At 44.3% G+C, this 16,225-nt stretch overlaps 1 protein-coding gene across 2 annotated transcripts; it reads left to right on the top strand.

Annotated features, from left to right (window-relative positions):
- Positions 1 to 1,266: 1,266 nt before the first annotated feature.
- On the top strand, positions 1,267 to 16,001 carry LOC115578496 (serine/threonine-protein kinase Sgk1). Of its 2 annotated transcripts, none has more exons than XM_030411485.1 (13): positions 1,267 to 1,595; positions 10,658 to 10,733; positions 11,489 to 11,567; positions 11,662 to 11,702; positions 11,813 to 11,870; positions 11,973 to 12,056; positions 12,175 to 12,306; positions 12,418 to 12,530; positions 12,652 to 12,775; positions 12,871 to 12,966; positions 13,065 to 13,220; positions 13,351 to 13,440; positions 13,945 to 16,001. In XM_030411485.1, the coding sequence occupies exons 1-13, from the start codon at positions 1,568 to 1,570 to the stop codon at positions 14,107 to 14,109; spliced, it is 1,242 nt and encodes a 413-aa protein (XP_030267345.1). In that variant the 5' UTR covers positions 1,267 to 1,567; the 3' UTR covers positions 14,110 to 16,001. The 2 variants fall into 2 exon arrangements, with proteins under 2 accessions (XP_030267345.1, XP_030267344.1); XM_030411484.1 differs by lacking the exon at positions 1,267 to 1,595 and adding an exon at positions 9,857 to 10,086.
- Positions 16,002 to 16,225: the final 224 nt, after the last annotated feature.

Genomic DNA, 16,225 nt, shown 5'->3' with positions numbered 1-16,225 from the left:
ATGACATGTTAATACCTGCAGGTGTACAGGTGCGCTGCAAACTGATATCAACCTTTAAAGGGACCACTGAAGCGGTTCAGGTAGAGCAACGTCTCACCAAGACACATAATACTGACTTTTACACTTATTTCCAACCAATTTATACGGTCTACTGCATCGCATTTTACAGTTTGCCTGTATAACTTGTCTGCTGTAAACTTAAAGAGGCTCTGTGGAAGCAGATTGTTTGTTTATGTTAGCGGATTTCTAACATTAGCCACTGCTGCTATCTGTTAGCAGATCTGCGAGCGGCATCAAGACGAGACACTCGGTCAACCGAGAGAAATGGGGAAGATCCTGCGTTACAATCTGCTTACATATGGCGGATAAAAAGTGAATGACATGTAAATTGGTAAATTTTGTCGCATAGAGCCCCTTTAACAGAAACAAAAGAAAACTGAATGTGGGTTGCGACTAACAATAGTTACCATTGTTGATAAACCTGTTTATATGATAATTAGACGATAATTAGTCTGTAAGATGTCAAGAAAATGGGAAAAATGCTTCTAACAATTTAAAGTGACGCCTTCAAATTGCTTCTTTTGTCTAAAACCAAAAGACTCTTCATTTAATATTATAAATATCAAAGAAAGCAGCAAATTCTTAGATTTAAGAAGCTGAAACCAGCAAATGTTTGACATTTTTGCTCAAAAAATGACAGAAACAATTCGACTAATCAGTTAATCATTGAATCACTGCAGCTCTAAACGGAAGCAGCGTGTGGAAGTACACAGAGGGTGGACAAAATAATATAAACGCCTTATGATACAATGCGAATACTGACTTCCTTTGGGATTATCTTTGACGTTGTTGAGGCCGTCAGTGCTGATCTTTCATGAGGCTGTCGTTTTTTTTCAGCTTGTCAACATAAGTAATGGATTTATCACATCTTACATCCTACGTAAATCAAATAAAGTATGATTGTAGTTCACTTTTCTGCGCTGCCAAAGCAATTAAATCATAATTCAGTGTGACAGCAGCTTCACTCCTCAGTGATGCTGCTGCTGCTGCTTGTGTTCCTCAGGTGGTTCCCGTGTCATGGAGACCGGCTTCCCCTCCGGCGGGACTCCCACACTCGCGGGAGCCGTAACCAGACACCTGCTTTTGTTGTGTTCGACGCTCTCCAGGTGGATAAAAGAACAGATGAGGGTGGAGGTGGCGGGGAGGGAGGGAGGGAGGGGGGGCTGGGGGTGCATAGAGGAGGAGAAGCAGGTGCGTCACCGATATTTGGTTTCAGCTCTTTTCTCTCGGCGCAGGCAGGGCGATAAGAGGAAGAAGCGGCAGAGGGAAGAGGGAAGTGCTGCGGGGAAAGTTATTTGCCTGTGAATCGAAGAGTTTTTCTGACCAGAGCTGCAGCGAGAGTCACTGCGAGAGCGAAGACGGAGAAGGGGAGGGAGGCACATTTACAGGACTACATCTTTTTTTTCCACGCACTCCATCACCTGGACGCTCGGCAGCTAGACAGACGCTCGTTCATCAGAGACCCCACTGGCCCCGACAGCTAATATAATCCGACACGTAGGAGGACATGAAGACCGGCAAGAAATCCTTCATAGGTAGGTGCTGCTTTAATTCACCGTCGTGTTATGAGATTGGGGATTATTGTGCAGCCTCTCGGCACCACAGCAGAGGAGGATGCACCTGAAGACGTGCAACTTTTGCTGTATCGCAGGTTCACAGATTTGCTCGCAGCCGACAGCTCAATCACCTTAATATCGTCCCCTGTTGTTTGCCGATTCAATCACGTGACTGTTATTTGTTTATTAACTATTCGGCTGCCTCCTCCCTTTCACATTCTCTCCATTTGCTTTGACGTCATCGGCAACCACTTGGATTTGCTTTTTTGGCCGCACAAACCACAGGATGCCAAATGTAATAAAAAAGGCAAACGTCTGGCACTCCTCCGTCTGTCCCGGGTAATTTTGTTATGTCACAGAGCCTCGAACCTCTCTCTGTCGCTTTTCATCTCATTTGTCACACGGGAGGATGAAAGCGACTGCCGGGACCTTGACAATGTCACCAGGACTGAGAGGATCGGATGATTTTGGCATTCAGTGACAGCCCGATAAACTGTTTTGTTCCCATGGACACACACACACACACGGAAAAGAAGGGGTTTATGTAATAGCTCCACATGTTAAGGGAAGAGTCTGACACATTAGGGAAATATGATTGTGTGATTCATTGCCCAAAGTTAGACGAGAATATTGACACCACTCTCGTGTCATACGGTAAATATAAAGCAAGAGCTCGCAGGAGGTTAGCATAGCTTAGCATGAAGACTGACGAGGGGGGGGAAACAAAATCTGCCTTTGAGCCGTTTAAGAACCAAAGTTATCGTCCTGGAGTCTCAACTTTTGCCTATAGAACGTACAGATACGGTGATGATGAGACTCCAGGGAGTTTCTGTGCCCGACCAAGAAAAATTAAGAAACAGTTTGCACTACTTCTTGTTTTTCACACTTTTTGGGGAGGAGGTATTCCTTCGTATGTGAGCCTCGGTCTCTTGGTCGCAGTTGTCGCCAACTCCGGGGCTAACCTCCTTCACCTTAATCTACAGGTAGCAGTTATTCATCCACAAACCTAAACCGTGCACGCCCTGAGCATCACACAGAGTCAGGCTAGCTATTTCCTATGTTAACAAATTGCAACATATCATCATCATGATCTAAGACACGGATTCACAAGTCCCAGTCATTTCTATATCTCAGTGGTGTATGAGGCTAAAAACAGTTTCACTTCCAGGGTATAAAATTACTCAGATCTTCAACACTGTGCAGCCAACAGAGCGTAAACACTGGAGACTTCCACTGGCTGAGTCGGCTAACTTCCGTGTTAGCTCCCTCGCTACTTCAATTTCTTCTGAACTTTCCAAATGTCATTCGATCAAATGGATCCGATTATATCATTGCGTTGGGGTTGGAAGGCTAAAAAAAAATGTATCCTGTGTTTTACAGCTGCTTTTTTCACAATAAACTAAAGGGTTGAAAGACTTTTTAGGCCCCTGTGCATCATGTGATGTAGTTACACAAATTGGCAACAATGCAAAATTGGTACTGCTCTGGGATCTTGGTTGAGACTGTCGCCAAATGTTTGTGTTTCTGGGTGTTAGCCACGGCCTCACAAAGCCTTCCCGTAAACTGAACTTCACTCATCGACGTCGGGAGAAGCTCAGTAGGTGTCTGCTTGGATTAGGGGCGTCACAGTTGGGCACAGACCAAAGTGGCTTTGGAGGTGATTGGATCAGACTTTAACCAACTACTCGCCCTCACATTTGAACTCAATAAAGACGCCACTCAGTGAGCTCTTACTGCCCGCTTCCAATTTGGAAAAACACGATGGCTGTTTGGGAAATTTCCATGCACGCCACATGTAAGATCACCCGCATCTTGTTTCTGGTTGCTGCTGACGATGGGCCGGACATGCAAGGCCACAAATTGTCATCTGGTTATAATTTATATAACAGAGCTGATTGCTGTCATCACCATCCAAACCGCTTCACACACTTCATTAATTGGTTTTGCTTCCAGCTGTCACAGTCAATTGATTCTCAGTGGATGTTTTCCAGATGAATATTTCACAGAGATAACTGACCCTCGTGAGGGTTCACGCTGGATTTGCGATGCCGTCAACACTCAGCAAACCACATCAAACTATTAACTTGGTGGCAGCGTGTTGGCTTTATCTACCGCTCACTTCACACGCTAGAGCTTAAAGCTTTATTCCGCCCGTCACATTTCATATGATCACGATGCAGGCAAGAGAAGAGAAACAGGGAACTGCATCCGATAACAGAAGTCACCACTGGCCACTGATTCATGATGTCTGGCCTATAAATGGGAGGTGCGGTTAGTGAATGAGAGCCTGGTGCTCTGAATGAAAACGTCTTTTTTTATCTGCTTCCTCTCCACTGAACCGTTATAGCTCAGCGGCGAACCTGCTGTATGGAGTCGCATGCAGCAGAAGAGTGTTAGACTGGAGGAGTGCAGCTCACCATGATGATAGTAATTATCGCAGTAATAGCAGTCACGTTAATATAATTAATAGAGGCTTTGAGGTTTGGAAATAGGCTGGATCATCCCTCTTGCTTGGCAGCATATTAAAGCGACGCACCATTTGTTACAAACTGGCAGCAGAGTGCGTCTGAGCAGCACATAAAAGAGCAAACATTTCTTCTGTCGTTTTATCTGAAGAAGCAGGCACATGAGCAGCCATCTAATCCCTGCAGAGAAAATTAAAAAAAAAAAAAACACTTCTCATCTCCTGCCTGGGAATTGAGGAGGGGAAACAAAGATGGTTGTAATTCAAGCTCTGGTTTCATGAGCCAAAACCTGCTCCCACTCGCTGGGGGCCCCGAGGCTGCACTGCGGCGCTGTCGGACTGGGCCGCCACCTCCGGTCTGTACCTATGCGGCTCCCCATATGAGTAATGCTAAGTGCCAGGAGTGTGTGAGAGGACGACGGAGGCGGGAGGCTCAAACAGAAAAGAGGAACTGGAGGGAGATGTGATGTTTGCGGAGATCTGAGGCCGTTGAAGCTGGCGTGACAGCGTGGGTGTGAAACTCGCAAGGCCGCGATCGCTCCTGGGAGCCGGTCAACGAGACCTACAGTGTAATTAGAGATCCTCCATCCTCATTAGCCGGCAGCCTTCCTGCCAGTCCCACAGTTGGTCGCTGAGGACCTGTTTGCCTTTATGACTCACTCATCCACCTTCTGCTGCCTCCCACCTACAACACTGGCAGCAAGGCAGCAAGGCAGGTAGAAATCTAGTTTCTTTTTTACCTTTTATATCTGAGTCAAAGAGCGAAGCATCCAATTTTTTTTTTGGGACGAACAAACACCCGGCAGTGTCTCATTTAACCGTTCTTAACACTGTTCTGACAGAATACACAGGATCCTTAGAGACTTTTCGAACCATCTGTTAGAAACATATTCGCTCTGCTGCACAGTAATACAGATTTTTATCTTTTTTCTCCAAAGTTGAAGCTTCTTTTATTAATCCAAATAAATATGGAAATGACATATGTCTTGTTATTGTTGGCGTATACAGTATAAAGACCAGAATACAGTAGTGGAATCTAATTAAGCTTACTTTTTTGGAGTATTTCCATTTTTGTGCCACTTTATACTTTTTCTCAACTGCATTTGTGAAAGGGCTGAGCGATAAGGCCACACAATGCAATATTGATCTTGATGCTTTAAAATCTAGTTAATAAAGTTAATTAAGGCTAGAACTGGGCGATAAAGTCATGTTTCTGACCAAATTCCTTGATATAATATTGTGGCACTGTTGTAGGAATGACTAAAATGTTTTAAAAAGTTAAATTTATGACAAATAATCATCAGTAATGTGGATATATTAAATAAGTGGGTAGATGCAAGTATTAGAACAAGTAGAACAGTCTGGTAAGTTCATAAAAATGACATAACTTTACTGTAATGAACACTTATCACAATATAATGATTGATTGATTCATTGCCCAGCCCGAGTTACTAGTTACTTTTTAACATAGAAGTCATATGAAAAGCTTATACATGATGCATGACTTCCTGCTGTATCGTAGGCAACCAGACGTGTTTCAGTTTCTTGGTGACGCACCCAACGACCCACACGCATGCAGTTTGAGTCAGCGTCTCACATGTGGCCCCATCGACTCTGAAAGTCTGACTTCACGTGTGACCTTCACGACTCTGTGAGGACACTCCCACGCAGAGCTGGACGAGAGGTGAAACGTCTTCAAGAAACGGGAACACGTGCAGTCGCCTACGACACAGCAGCTAGAATTACAGTGACCTGGATGACGGCGAACCTTCGTCAACGTGATGCATCAGCATCCTGCTAATCTGCCCAGTCGTATACAATGAAATGCTGAAATGTGAAAATGTGAAATGCTCTCACATGCATTCATTAGTGATACAAACAGGATCATTTGGGCCGCCGTTTAGCTCAGTTGGTGGAGCGCGCGTCCCATGTGCTGAGGCTCTACAGCGGACCTGGGTTCGAGTCCCGGCCTGGGTCCCTTTGCTGCGTGTCACTCCCCCTCTCTCTCTCTCCCTGTTTCCTGTCATGTCTTCAGCTGTTCTATCAATAAAGCCATAAAAGGCCAAAAAAAACACACAGAATCATTTAATAATCTACAACAATACAAAACACTGAAAGGAGCCATTTTGTTGACAATATTTAGATTTGTTATGTTAGATTTTAGGACTTTCACTGGTAACGGAGTATTTTTAGAATGTATTTTGGTATTTCTCCTTATTTTACAAGTTGTGTTTTCGTTCAGCACTCCTGTTATTATGTGTATACTGACAGTTACCAATCCAAAACACCACATCCACATCATCTTTTACAAAAACAGCAAGGACATTTTCAGCAAGCTGAAGTTAAATACATGTTTATCCTGCAACACTGACAATTTTTTCACCCAGATGGTTAGAAGAGTACCAAAAGAGGCCGTGATCAGTGTTTGTACGACAGTGTATAAAATCACAATGTGAACGACAATACGACAGAGCTCATTCTTAGTGGTGAATTATCATTTAAACCTACAGTTCCCTCGTTATACAGCGCTTCAGAGGGAGTTTCAGCTGATAGTTTAGCTGTCTGGCTGCGACATTACTGCTGTGGTTCACTCTCACATCGCTCTCATAGCCTAATTTTTGACCACAACAGCTGTTTTTAGAGGGAGAATCTGTAAAAACACACTGTACAGTACCTCTTCAGCATCAAACAGCCGACAGACACAAACAGCAGCTAACAAGTGAACACAGTTGAACATTTAGAGGCAGATATTTCTCTCAGGAGACGGTGGAGACCAAAAAAAGAGTGGACAGACACAAACACAACACCAACGTGATACCGTGAGATGTGCGAATGAGCAAATGTTTGCTAACATAATAAAATAAAGGGTGATGATGTGTCAGCGCTGTGTTTACAACCTGTTCCAGCTGACCCGCAGTAGCAAAACAAATGCGTTACTGCAGTGTTTTCAGAGATCGTCTAGTGTTTATATTTCAGAAGAATCGGATTCTTGGCTCGGTGTCTCGAATGCAGCGTTCAGAGGCACAAGCTGGGGTTCATTTCAAATGCTGCTCACACGCCGACCTGCAGCCCCAGAAGGGGGCCTGTAGTCATGTGGCACCACGCTGAGGCTGGGGAGTCGTGATCGACGGCTCCCTGCGAGGGCTGGAAAGGCTTTTAGTGGACGTGCCGGCAGGTGACTCACATGACTGCTTGTCAGCGAGCGAGCGGAAACACTGGCTGTCTGCTCAGCATCAATCACAAGACTGGACAAGCAGGATGGAAAAGCAGGGCAGCTAAATAAAACCTGAGCACTCTGGTGCTAAAAGGGCAATTGCAGAGAGGCAGAAAGAAACTGACAGAGACGACTCAGCATCACAACAGGAAAAGGGCTCAGATTGGACTGACGTGGACCGCTTTCACACTTCACGATCGATCTGTAGCATCATGTACAAAAAGGGGAAATACCACCTCGACCAGCTGTGTTTCTCTCTAAGCCGCCCGACTTTCTGTTCCATTACAACAGTGACTATGCAAATCAAAACCAAAAGAGGAGTAACACTTGCTAGAGGGAACAACCCAAATCATCTTTATTTCAGGCGTTACCAGAGATGACAACATGACACACTTGAATAATTGAGGTGAGAAAAAAGCCCCCCGCAAAGCCCGGTGAGAGGTGTCGCTGACATGTAACTGGATCTGGCGGGATTCGGTGTGTAATGAGATGAAGCCGGGCCGCTGAGCCTGCCCGGGTCCTGTGACATGATTCACTACTAGATGGCTTCACACCGGCTGGTATCTGTTTGAGCTCTACGCCACAGTTCAGGCGCTCAACTTCCTCTTTCAGCAATTCAAGAACTCTCGGCCCTGCGATTGTCTCACTTCCATTAAATCAAGCATGACTGTCACATGTCAAACTGGGGGGCAAAACCCCAGAGTTCCCCCGCCTGTCAGAGCTCAGCTGAGTGAACCTCTGAGGAGCGCAGCAGGTGTTTTTCAAAAAGAACAGAAGTGGAACAAGCACTCGGATCGTTTACGGAAGTGAAAGTAGCAGAGCTGCAGCAGCGATCAGTCAATAATCTGAATAGTATATACAGTACCACAGAAAATTAAATGCAACTTTTGATAATCCAATAACCTTCACCCAGTCACCAGAATACATGTTGGTGGTTTTCCATTTCATTGTTGTGTGTCTTATGGTTTTCATAGGTTTAGGCCAAAAATACATGGTTTTGGTGAGGGGAAGTTCACGTGGAGGCTAAAAAAAATACCTGCTTCAGTCGTCACAAACACATCTGGAAATTGTCCCAAGGGGCATTCTACAATCTCTAGTGGTTTGTCACTTGCAAATGTTGAAACTCAGCCTTGAACTGTGGTCACTGGCGTGGCAGCCCTCTCGCGTTTAGGTTTTGGACCGCTAGCCGAACAAAAACATGACATTTGAAGACGTCCATTTGGGCTTTCCTTATTTTCTAATGCTTAAAAGGCAAAACAATTAGTCAATTAATTAAAAAGAAGGAAATGAAAACAACGATTAGGTGCAGCCCTGTACTTATAAAATCATATTATTTGATCATGTGCAGCCTTTACTGCTGTAGCTGCTTATTGGAGGCTTGTTCACCTGTTTTATATGATGTGGGAGAGTTTTATCAACAACTAGAAGAGCTGCACCTAAAGATTAATGTCATTATTGATTAATCTAGACTAAAATAGTATTATGTTTCCTTGTAATTTGTAGTCAGATAAATGAAGAGTTGTGACAAATAAATGAACTTTGAAATAAAATACTTGTATTTACTTTCCACTGCTGAAAGCAGCCGTGACGAGAGAAATGATTTGTCCTTATCACAGACCGTTCTAACCCTCATCTCAAAGCCTCGACTGCTCTGTGAGCGATCTCCACTTCAGTCGACAGTCACAGAATCACTTTCCCTGACTGGAAAACGTTCAGTGCGACTCACTCTGCCTCCTCCTCGGGCAGTATAGCTATCTGCATTGTGGCACAGTTACGTAACTTAAAGGGTCAGTGGACCACATCTCTGACAGCTGGACTGATTACTGATGCGGCTTAAGGGAGCATGATGTCATATGTGAGCTTCTCCAAATTTATATAATTCTGCCGTGCAAAGTCACCTTCAGGACCTTGACCCCCATCCAAAATCCACTAATTATTCAGAATGCAGCACATGGAGATTTCAGCAAATCGCACGGATTTAGATACAGGATTGTTTAAATAGGATTGTTGTTTTTTTCCTTTTTTAAAAAAAAAAAAATTATGTATTTCTGTAGCTTCTATGTGGATGATCTGGGTCAGAAACTGCAGGCTGACGCCGAGATGCAGCAGTCGTGACATACATTTCTCGACGCCCTTTCAAAATAAAGCGATCCCGCCTCTCATTTTGGGGGGTCTGCAAGACATCAGACAAAGCCTGAGCGACTGTCTTTTCATGTGATGGCAGTTCATTCCCCCGCTTTTGATATCTGACTTAAGTCCCTTTGTGTGCACGGTGATTACAGTCAGTGGGAGCTTTCCATTGAGAGAAAACGATGAAGAGGAGGAGGAGGAGGAGGAGGTGGGTGAGCTCTCCCTCCTCCCCCTCCTCCTCCCCCCCCCTCATCATCCTCCTCCTCTGCGGTGAGACCTCCTCGTCATCCCCCGCCTCCTGCAAGGCAGATATGGCTGCGGCGGAATCCCGTGACGTCACGCCCCCCCCCCCTAGCAGTTGCCGTGGAGACGCGGTTGACGACAAAGTGGGCGTCGCCTTCCCCCTCGAGCACCACGTGGTCCGTATATATGAGCCGGCTGACTGTGAGCAGCGGCGACACAGAGCGCAGCGCGGCCGGAGGACATGCGTGTAGGAGCGGACCACTGACACACACACAGACGGACTATTATTGATTATTTCTCCTTCTTCTTCTTCGTGCTTTTTATTGGATATTTTTCTTGCCTGCTCAACATGGCTGTGACCGAGGCTGGATGTGATCTTACTTACTGCAAAATGAGGGGGATTGTCGCCGTGCTCACCGGTGAGAGAAAATAATAATAATAATAATAATAACAATAATAATAATAATAATAATAATAATTTAAAAAATACAATTATCAGAATCCATAGTGATGACTTAACCTGCTGATGTATCGATTAGTGACGCAAGTTGAACGTGTTCATTGATTCGTGAGCAGCCAAGAGATCAAATTAAAAAAAGAGTGCAAAGTCTTTTCCGCTCCACTTACATGGAAATGTCACACAAATCGCCTTTAATTGAGTGTTAATCTGCTTTAAAGAGAGAGAAAAAAAAAATCTCCTAACTAATTTATTGCGCTGCGCTGGGAATCTGGGATGGAAAATGCTTTGTTGGCCACCGCTGTTGGTATCTGAACGAGAGACCCAAGTGGTTGCATAACCCGTAAGCCCGCAGCATCAGGGGTCTGTGCACAACACGCGAAAAAAAAAAACAGCGGATTACAGCTCCAACAGACATGTTTCTCCTCTAATCAAAGACTAAATGTTTTTTTGCATCATGTGAGGTGAGTGAGTCTTTATCATCATCATCTTCATCATCACGCTGACTTCTTCCCTCCTCTCTCCATCTGCAGCTTTCATCAAGGAGAGGAAGATGGGGCTGAACGACTTCATCCAGAAGCTGGTGTCGACCCCGCACATCTGCCAACAGTGAGTGTTTGCTATTTAGAAAGGAACATATTACATGAGTGTGGCACAGGGAGCATCCTCTTGGCACGGGGTCACTTCCCGGCTCTAGTGTTTATTTCTGATCATTAGCCCATTCATGATCAGGGTCCAATCCCATCAGCCACCTGAGTTTGGCAGGACATTCTGTGAACAGTGTAATCTCGGTCCGAGAAGCCAGGGTAAGAATAGTCCTTTCATGACAAGCCTGCTAACAACCTCTCCTCCTCCTCCTCCTCTGCTGCTGCCGCCTAATCACCTTTCCACAAATCCCCTCTGTCCCCTAGACGAGGATAAACCGGTAATTCAGTTATTACATGATACACGGCTCGACCCCTCACGGTGTCCCGACATCCAGGTCGGGTGTGGCGGAAAAAATACCTGGGACACTGCATCTGTTCCCTCCAGATGCTCCGTAAAGGGCGCCCGAGCTGGACCTCTGAGTCCTGCAGAGCCACCTGAACCCTCCTGTAGCGGGTCAGAGGCTTAAGCTCTTTCTCAGACAGGTCAAACTGTTAAACTTGACCCGTCTCAGTCGCTCACACCGCAGCAGGGAGCGTTCATTCAGCTTTTCAGTCGTGCGAACTCCTGTGGATCCCGTGACTTCCCTGTGCCGCAAAACTCAATAACACATGAATTGCACTGAACCAAAAAAAAGGGAACACAAAGCCACATTGTTAAAATATAATGTCTGATTAAAGTTCATCTTGTGACCAAGCTCTTGTGTCCCCCCCCCACAGTGTTGAGGTTAACAACTTCCTGAAGATTGACGAGAATCAAAACGAGGAGATTGAGAATGATGACATTCTTGACCGACAGGTAAGCGGCAGAAACTGTTCGCAGACTACATGACTCACTTTCTTACCAAACTACAGCAATGTATTGACACGCTTCCTCATTTCTTATCTTTCAGAAGTACCTAAATTCTCGCAGTTCACTGGCTGAGGAGACTCAGTAAGTAGCCTTGTACAAATCTAAAATGTCAAACGCTGTCAGCAAAAGTTCTCTAAAACAAACGGTGTGTAAATAAAACTCCTAACCATCTGTCCCTTCCTCTGCGTTAGGATCAAACCCTGTGATTTTGACTACCTCAAAATCATCGGCAAAGGCAGCTTTGGAAAGGTGAGTGTTTACTTAACTTTTCTCGAACACAACTGACTTCTTTTTTTTACTTCCTCATATCTGTCAGCACCGTCACTGACTCAATTATTTGTTTTAATTCAGGTTCTGCTGGCTCGACACAAGGAGTCGACCAAATACTACGCTGTCAAAGTGCTCCAGAAGAAAATCATCATGAAGAAGAAAGAGGTAAGACCTTTTAGATGTTCTTTTATGTCTTTATCTTTTCAGACATCACACCTCAATCCACTTTCTCACTGTTTTGTAATGTAAAAATGTCGTATTAACTTTAATTTGTTCCATCCAGCATAAGCACATCATGGCTGAGCGCAGCGTGCTGATGAAGAACATCAAGCATCCCTTCCTGGTCGGGCTGCACTACTCCTTCCAGACCACTGACAAGCTCTACTTCGTCCTCGACTACGTCAACGGCGGCGAGGTGAGTTCAAACCTCACAACGCTCGGAAATCAGAGCCAGAATCGGGTCAGAAGAACATCAAAGTGCGTTCTGAGTTGTTGCTGACGGATGTTTGTCTGTTTTTCTCTCCAGCTGTTCTACCATCTGCAGAGAGAGAGGATCTTCCTGGAGCCCAGAGCCAGGTTCTACGCCGCTGAAATTGCAAGTGCACTTGGCTACCTCCACTCCCTGCACATCGTGTACAGGTAATGAGCGGACCTACAGTGCCTCCTAGTGGACTCTGTTAACATGATCAATGCTGAGCTGAACTGAAGGAGGGCGGGAGGCATTTTTCTAAAAGCTTCTTTCTGTTTTTTTCCATCACAGGGACCTGAAGCCCGAGAACATCCTGTTAGACTCACAGGGCCACATTGTCCTCACAGACTTTGGCCTCTGCAAAGAAGGTGTTGAGGCCAACGGTACAACAACAACCTTCTGTGGGACACCTGAGGTACACAACAAATCTCTAGATTCACCACACACACACACTCCGCCAGTTGTAATCGTCTGACTTGTATTGACTCTTTCTCGTCTCTTTCCGTGCAGTACTTGGCCCCAGAGGTTCTCCAGAAGCAGGCGTACGACCGCACAGTTGACTGGTGGTGTCTGGGATCCGTCCTCTACGAGATGCTTTACGGACTTGTAAGTTAAATCTCTCCCTTTATACCTACACGTGTGACTCTGCTGCTCATTCGCGCATTGAATAAACTTAACTTGTTGTTGTTGCTTTTGCTTTACAGCCCCCGTTCTACAGTCGAAACACAGCTGAGATGTACAACAACATCCTGCACAAGTCTCCCGTGCTCAAGCCCAACGTGTCGAACTCCGGCAGGGAGCTGCTCGAGGGGCTCCTGCAGAAGGACCGGACCCAGAGGCTGGGAGTGAAGGATGATTTTGTAAGTGTGCACAGCTGTTTTTTTTTAAGAAACACATGACACAAAGAAAGAACTGTACAAGATATGTGTTGCTCTTTTTTTAAAATTGTTCTATCAACCTGCTAATCTGGAAATGTCTTCCTTCCTCCAGCTTGAACTCAAGTACCACTCCTTCTTCTCTCCAATCAACTGGGAGGACCTGATGGCTAAGAAGATCACTCCTCCATTCATCCCCTCAGTGGTAAGTTCAAACCCGGGCCGTGACCCACTTTTCTCAGTCTATAGCACATTTTCCACTGGTGGGACGCAAGCTCCCTCTAGTGGTACGTGGCGGAATCCCACAACAATGATTGGAAATGAAATATGCCAATCACAGTCTATCGTGAGATTTTCAAATCCAATAAACCAAAAGCTTATATATATTCAGTTTAGTGTCATAAGAGACAAAACCAGCAAATATGCACATTTAAGGAGACAAAACCAGTAAACTATTGTCATTCATGCTTTAAAATGCCTTATAAAATTAACTGATCGTCAAAAAAGTGTTGCAGAGATGTTCTGTCAAAACTGCCTCAGGTCCTCAAATATACAAAACGCTAAAAGGCAGCATAACCGTCACATTTTTGCATCATTGATAACTTAAAAACATCAATTACCAAACTACAGTGGTATTATGCCTTACAAAAAACATTTCAAATATTTCCCTTACATGTCTAAATCCTGTCCTCTCCGCTTGGTTTCACAGTCCGGTCCCACAGACCTCCGACACTTCGACCCCGAGTTCACCCACCTGCCCGTGTCCTCCTCTCTGTGCACCGACGCCCCGACTGTGACCAGCAGCGTCAAGGAAGCGGCCGGAGCTTTCCCGGGCTTCTCCTACGGGCCTCCAGCCGATCACTCCTTCATGTGAACGTCGACACTGTTGACCCGTCTGTCCGAGGAACTCACAAGAACCAGGACAAAATCTCTGGATTTTAGAGTCTTATTTCTTGACTGAGGGGACCACGCCGGAGCAGCCTGTACGGGGAGGGGGGGACGTTACACACCCTGATGAGAGGATCTAACTGACAGGATGGACATGAAAACCTTTGGGGGATCTTGTGCATGAAAAGTGTACAGATGGGTACTCTCACGTTACAACACGGCCAGGCCCTACTCTTCTGCCTCAACCGCCCCAAAATTAAAAAAAAGAAATACACGTGTGCCAAGTATGGAAGCACTCTGAGGTCATTAAACATCGCTCTCCGAGGACGCGGGACCTCGCAGCTACTGGTGAAGTGACGTGAAGAGAAGTGCCTGAGGTTCAAAAGGCAGTTTGGAAACGGCAGCAGCAGCGTCATCAGAAAAACCGCAAATCCATTTCACTCGTTCGGGCTCTTCGACCTGAGCGCTCGCTGTTGGGGGGGGGATGCCTTCAGTTACACGTCTACATATGTTCAAACTGTTTCTGTTGTTTTCATGTAAATGCTCAATTGCACTTGAGGAAACAAGGGTCAAGAAAAGCTAACCGTTCCGCTTCAAGCATCAGCAACTTTGGATTAGACAGCGGCATATCTTTGTTTATTTTCATATCTGTAGTTTGGACTCAGAAATTAACGGCATTTCAGTGGTGTACACTCGGACCAAACTGTTATTGATGGTACGCTTTAAAGACTCCTTTTGACCTGTTTGTCCTCGTAAACTGAAGATCAATGTTTTACTGTACTGTGTAGAAGAGAAAAAAAGTTACATATATTTTATTGCAAAACCAAAGGGTTTCCCATCTTTTAACAACCACAAACATTCTCTATATTATAAGACAGTTCTGCATATATTATAAATGTTTCCTAGTAAATATGATATTATATAAATATACCTGAATAGATTCAATGAAAAAAATATATATATTTCCTGTACGATAATATCTTTTATTTTTGTTTTTTCAAACGTCTTTTCGTTTCGTGTTAATCTATATCTGCTGTTTGCAAACTTAACTAAAGGACTTCTCTCGCTGATCAGGAGAGACGGAGCGTTGGAGAGTTCAACCAGCAATAACAGGCCCACATCGACGATAGCACATAATCTTCTTTCGACTACAAGTGATTGCTGTTTTATTGCAAACACTCCGGACAAACTATAGAGTCTATGATTACAGATGTTTTTGTATTTATGCATCATGTAGAGAAGAACTGTGAATGTCTTGTGCCTGTCCAAGGCGGCCTGATCCATATATATATATATTCTTTGTACATATCTCTTTTCCCTCAAAGCTGTTTGTCCCTTTTCTAGACAATAATCTGTTTAAGGAAGTGCTTCATTAACTCTGAAGAAGGACCACTAGGTGGAGCAGGCGCTGGCTTTCTGCAGCTGTGTTTAGCCACTGGCGCTCTGCATCATACGGTTCTGGAACGTGCAATAAAATCTCGTTGACTCTGAAAGAATAATATCATGTTATCTCTTTTAGCAGAAGTGTTAGTTGTAATTTATGATCTGATATTATTCAAAAGTAAGTTATTAAGAGAGGATCTTCACTCCAAAAAGAGATTGTTCGTGACTTTGTTTTGCCCGACATATTGTAGCGTTCATTTTTTTTAAGCCTGCTGAAAAGAAGAAGAAAAAAAAAAAAACAAGGCAACACACAGTTCTCGATAATTTTCTTCCATATTTGGAAGCATTATTTTTTTCTGTTTTGTATTTTTTATGTATATTTATTTTCATGCCACTGCTACTGTATAAAGAAGATAATTTACATGATCAGCTGAAATATTGAACTGTAATCTGTGTCAGAATTTCAGAAACGGCAAATAAATTCTCTAAATCGAGGCAAGTGTGCTGTTTGCTCTGTACTTTGTAATGCTATTGATGCCATTTCTCTTTTATAATTACTGAATACATAATAATTCGATAACACATATAATACACATAGAAGGGTAGCTTATAATTATTTCAATTGACAGTGAAGAAACAGACAAGTTAATTAACGGGTTGATTGATTGGTCTATAAAAGGACCGAATATAGTTAAAAATTGCCACTTAATCTTCACATG

This window comes from Sparus aurata, chromosome 3, assembly GCF_900880675.1.
Source record: "Sparus aurata chromosome 3, fSpaAur1.1, whole genome shotgun sequence".
In the NCBI taxonomy this organism is placed as follows: Eukaryota; Metazoa; Chordata; class Actinopteri; order Spariformes; family Sparidae; genus Sparus; species Sparus aurata.
Note: the sequence above shows the minus strand (reverse complement) of the source record. Positions and strands in the feature narration are given on the sequence as shown.

Coding starts and splice junctions, on each gene's coding strand:
- LOC115578496 (XM_030411484.1), top strand. CDS start 10,017: ATGGCTGTGACCGAGGCTGGATGTGATCTTACTTACTGCAAAATGAGG. Junction 10,734..11,488: donor ACCCCGCACATCTGCCAACA/GTGAGTGTTTGC, acceptor CCCCCCCCACAG/TGTTGAGGTTAACAACTTCC. Junction 11,568..11,661: donor ATGACATTCTTGACCGACAG/GTAAGCGGCAGA, acceptor CTTATCTTTCAG/AAGTACCTAAATTCTCGCAG.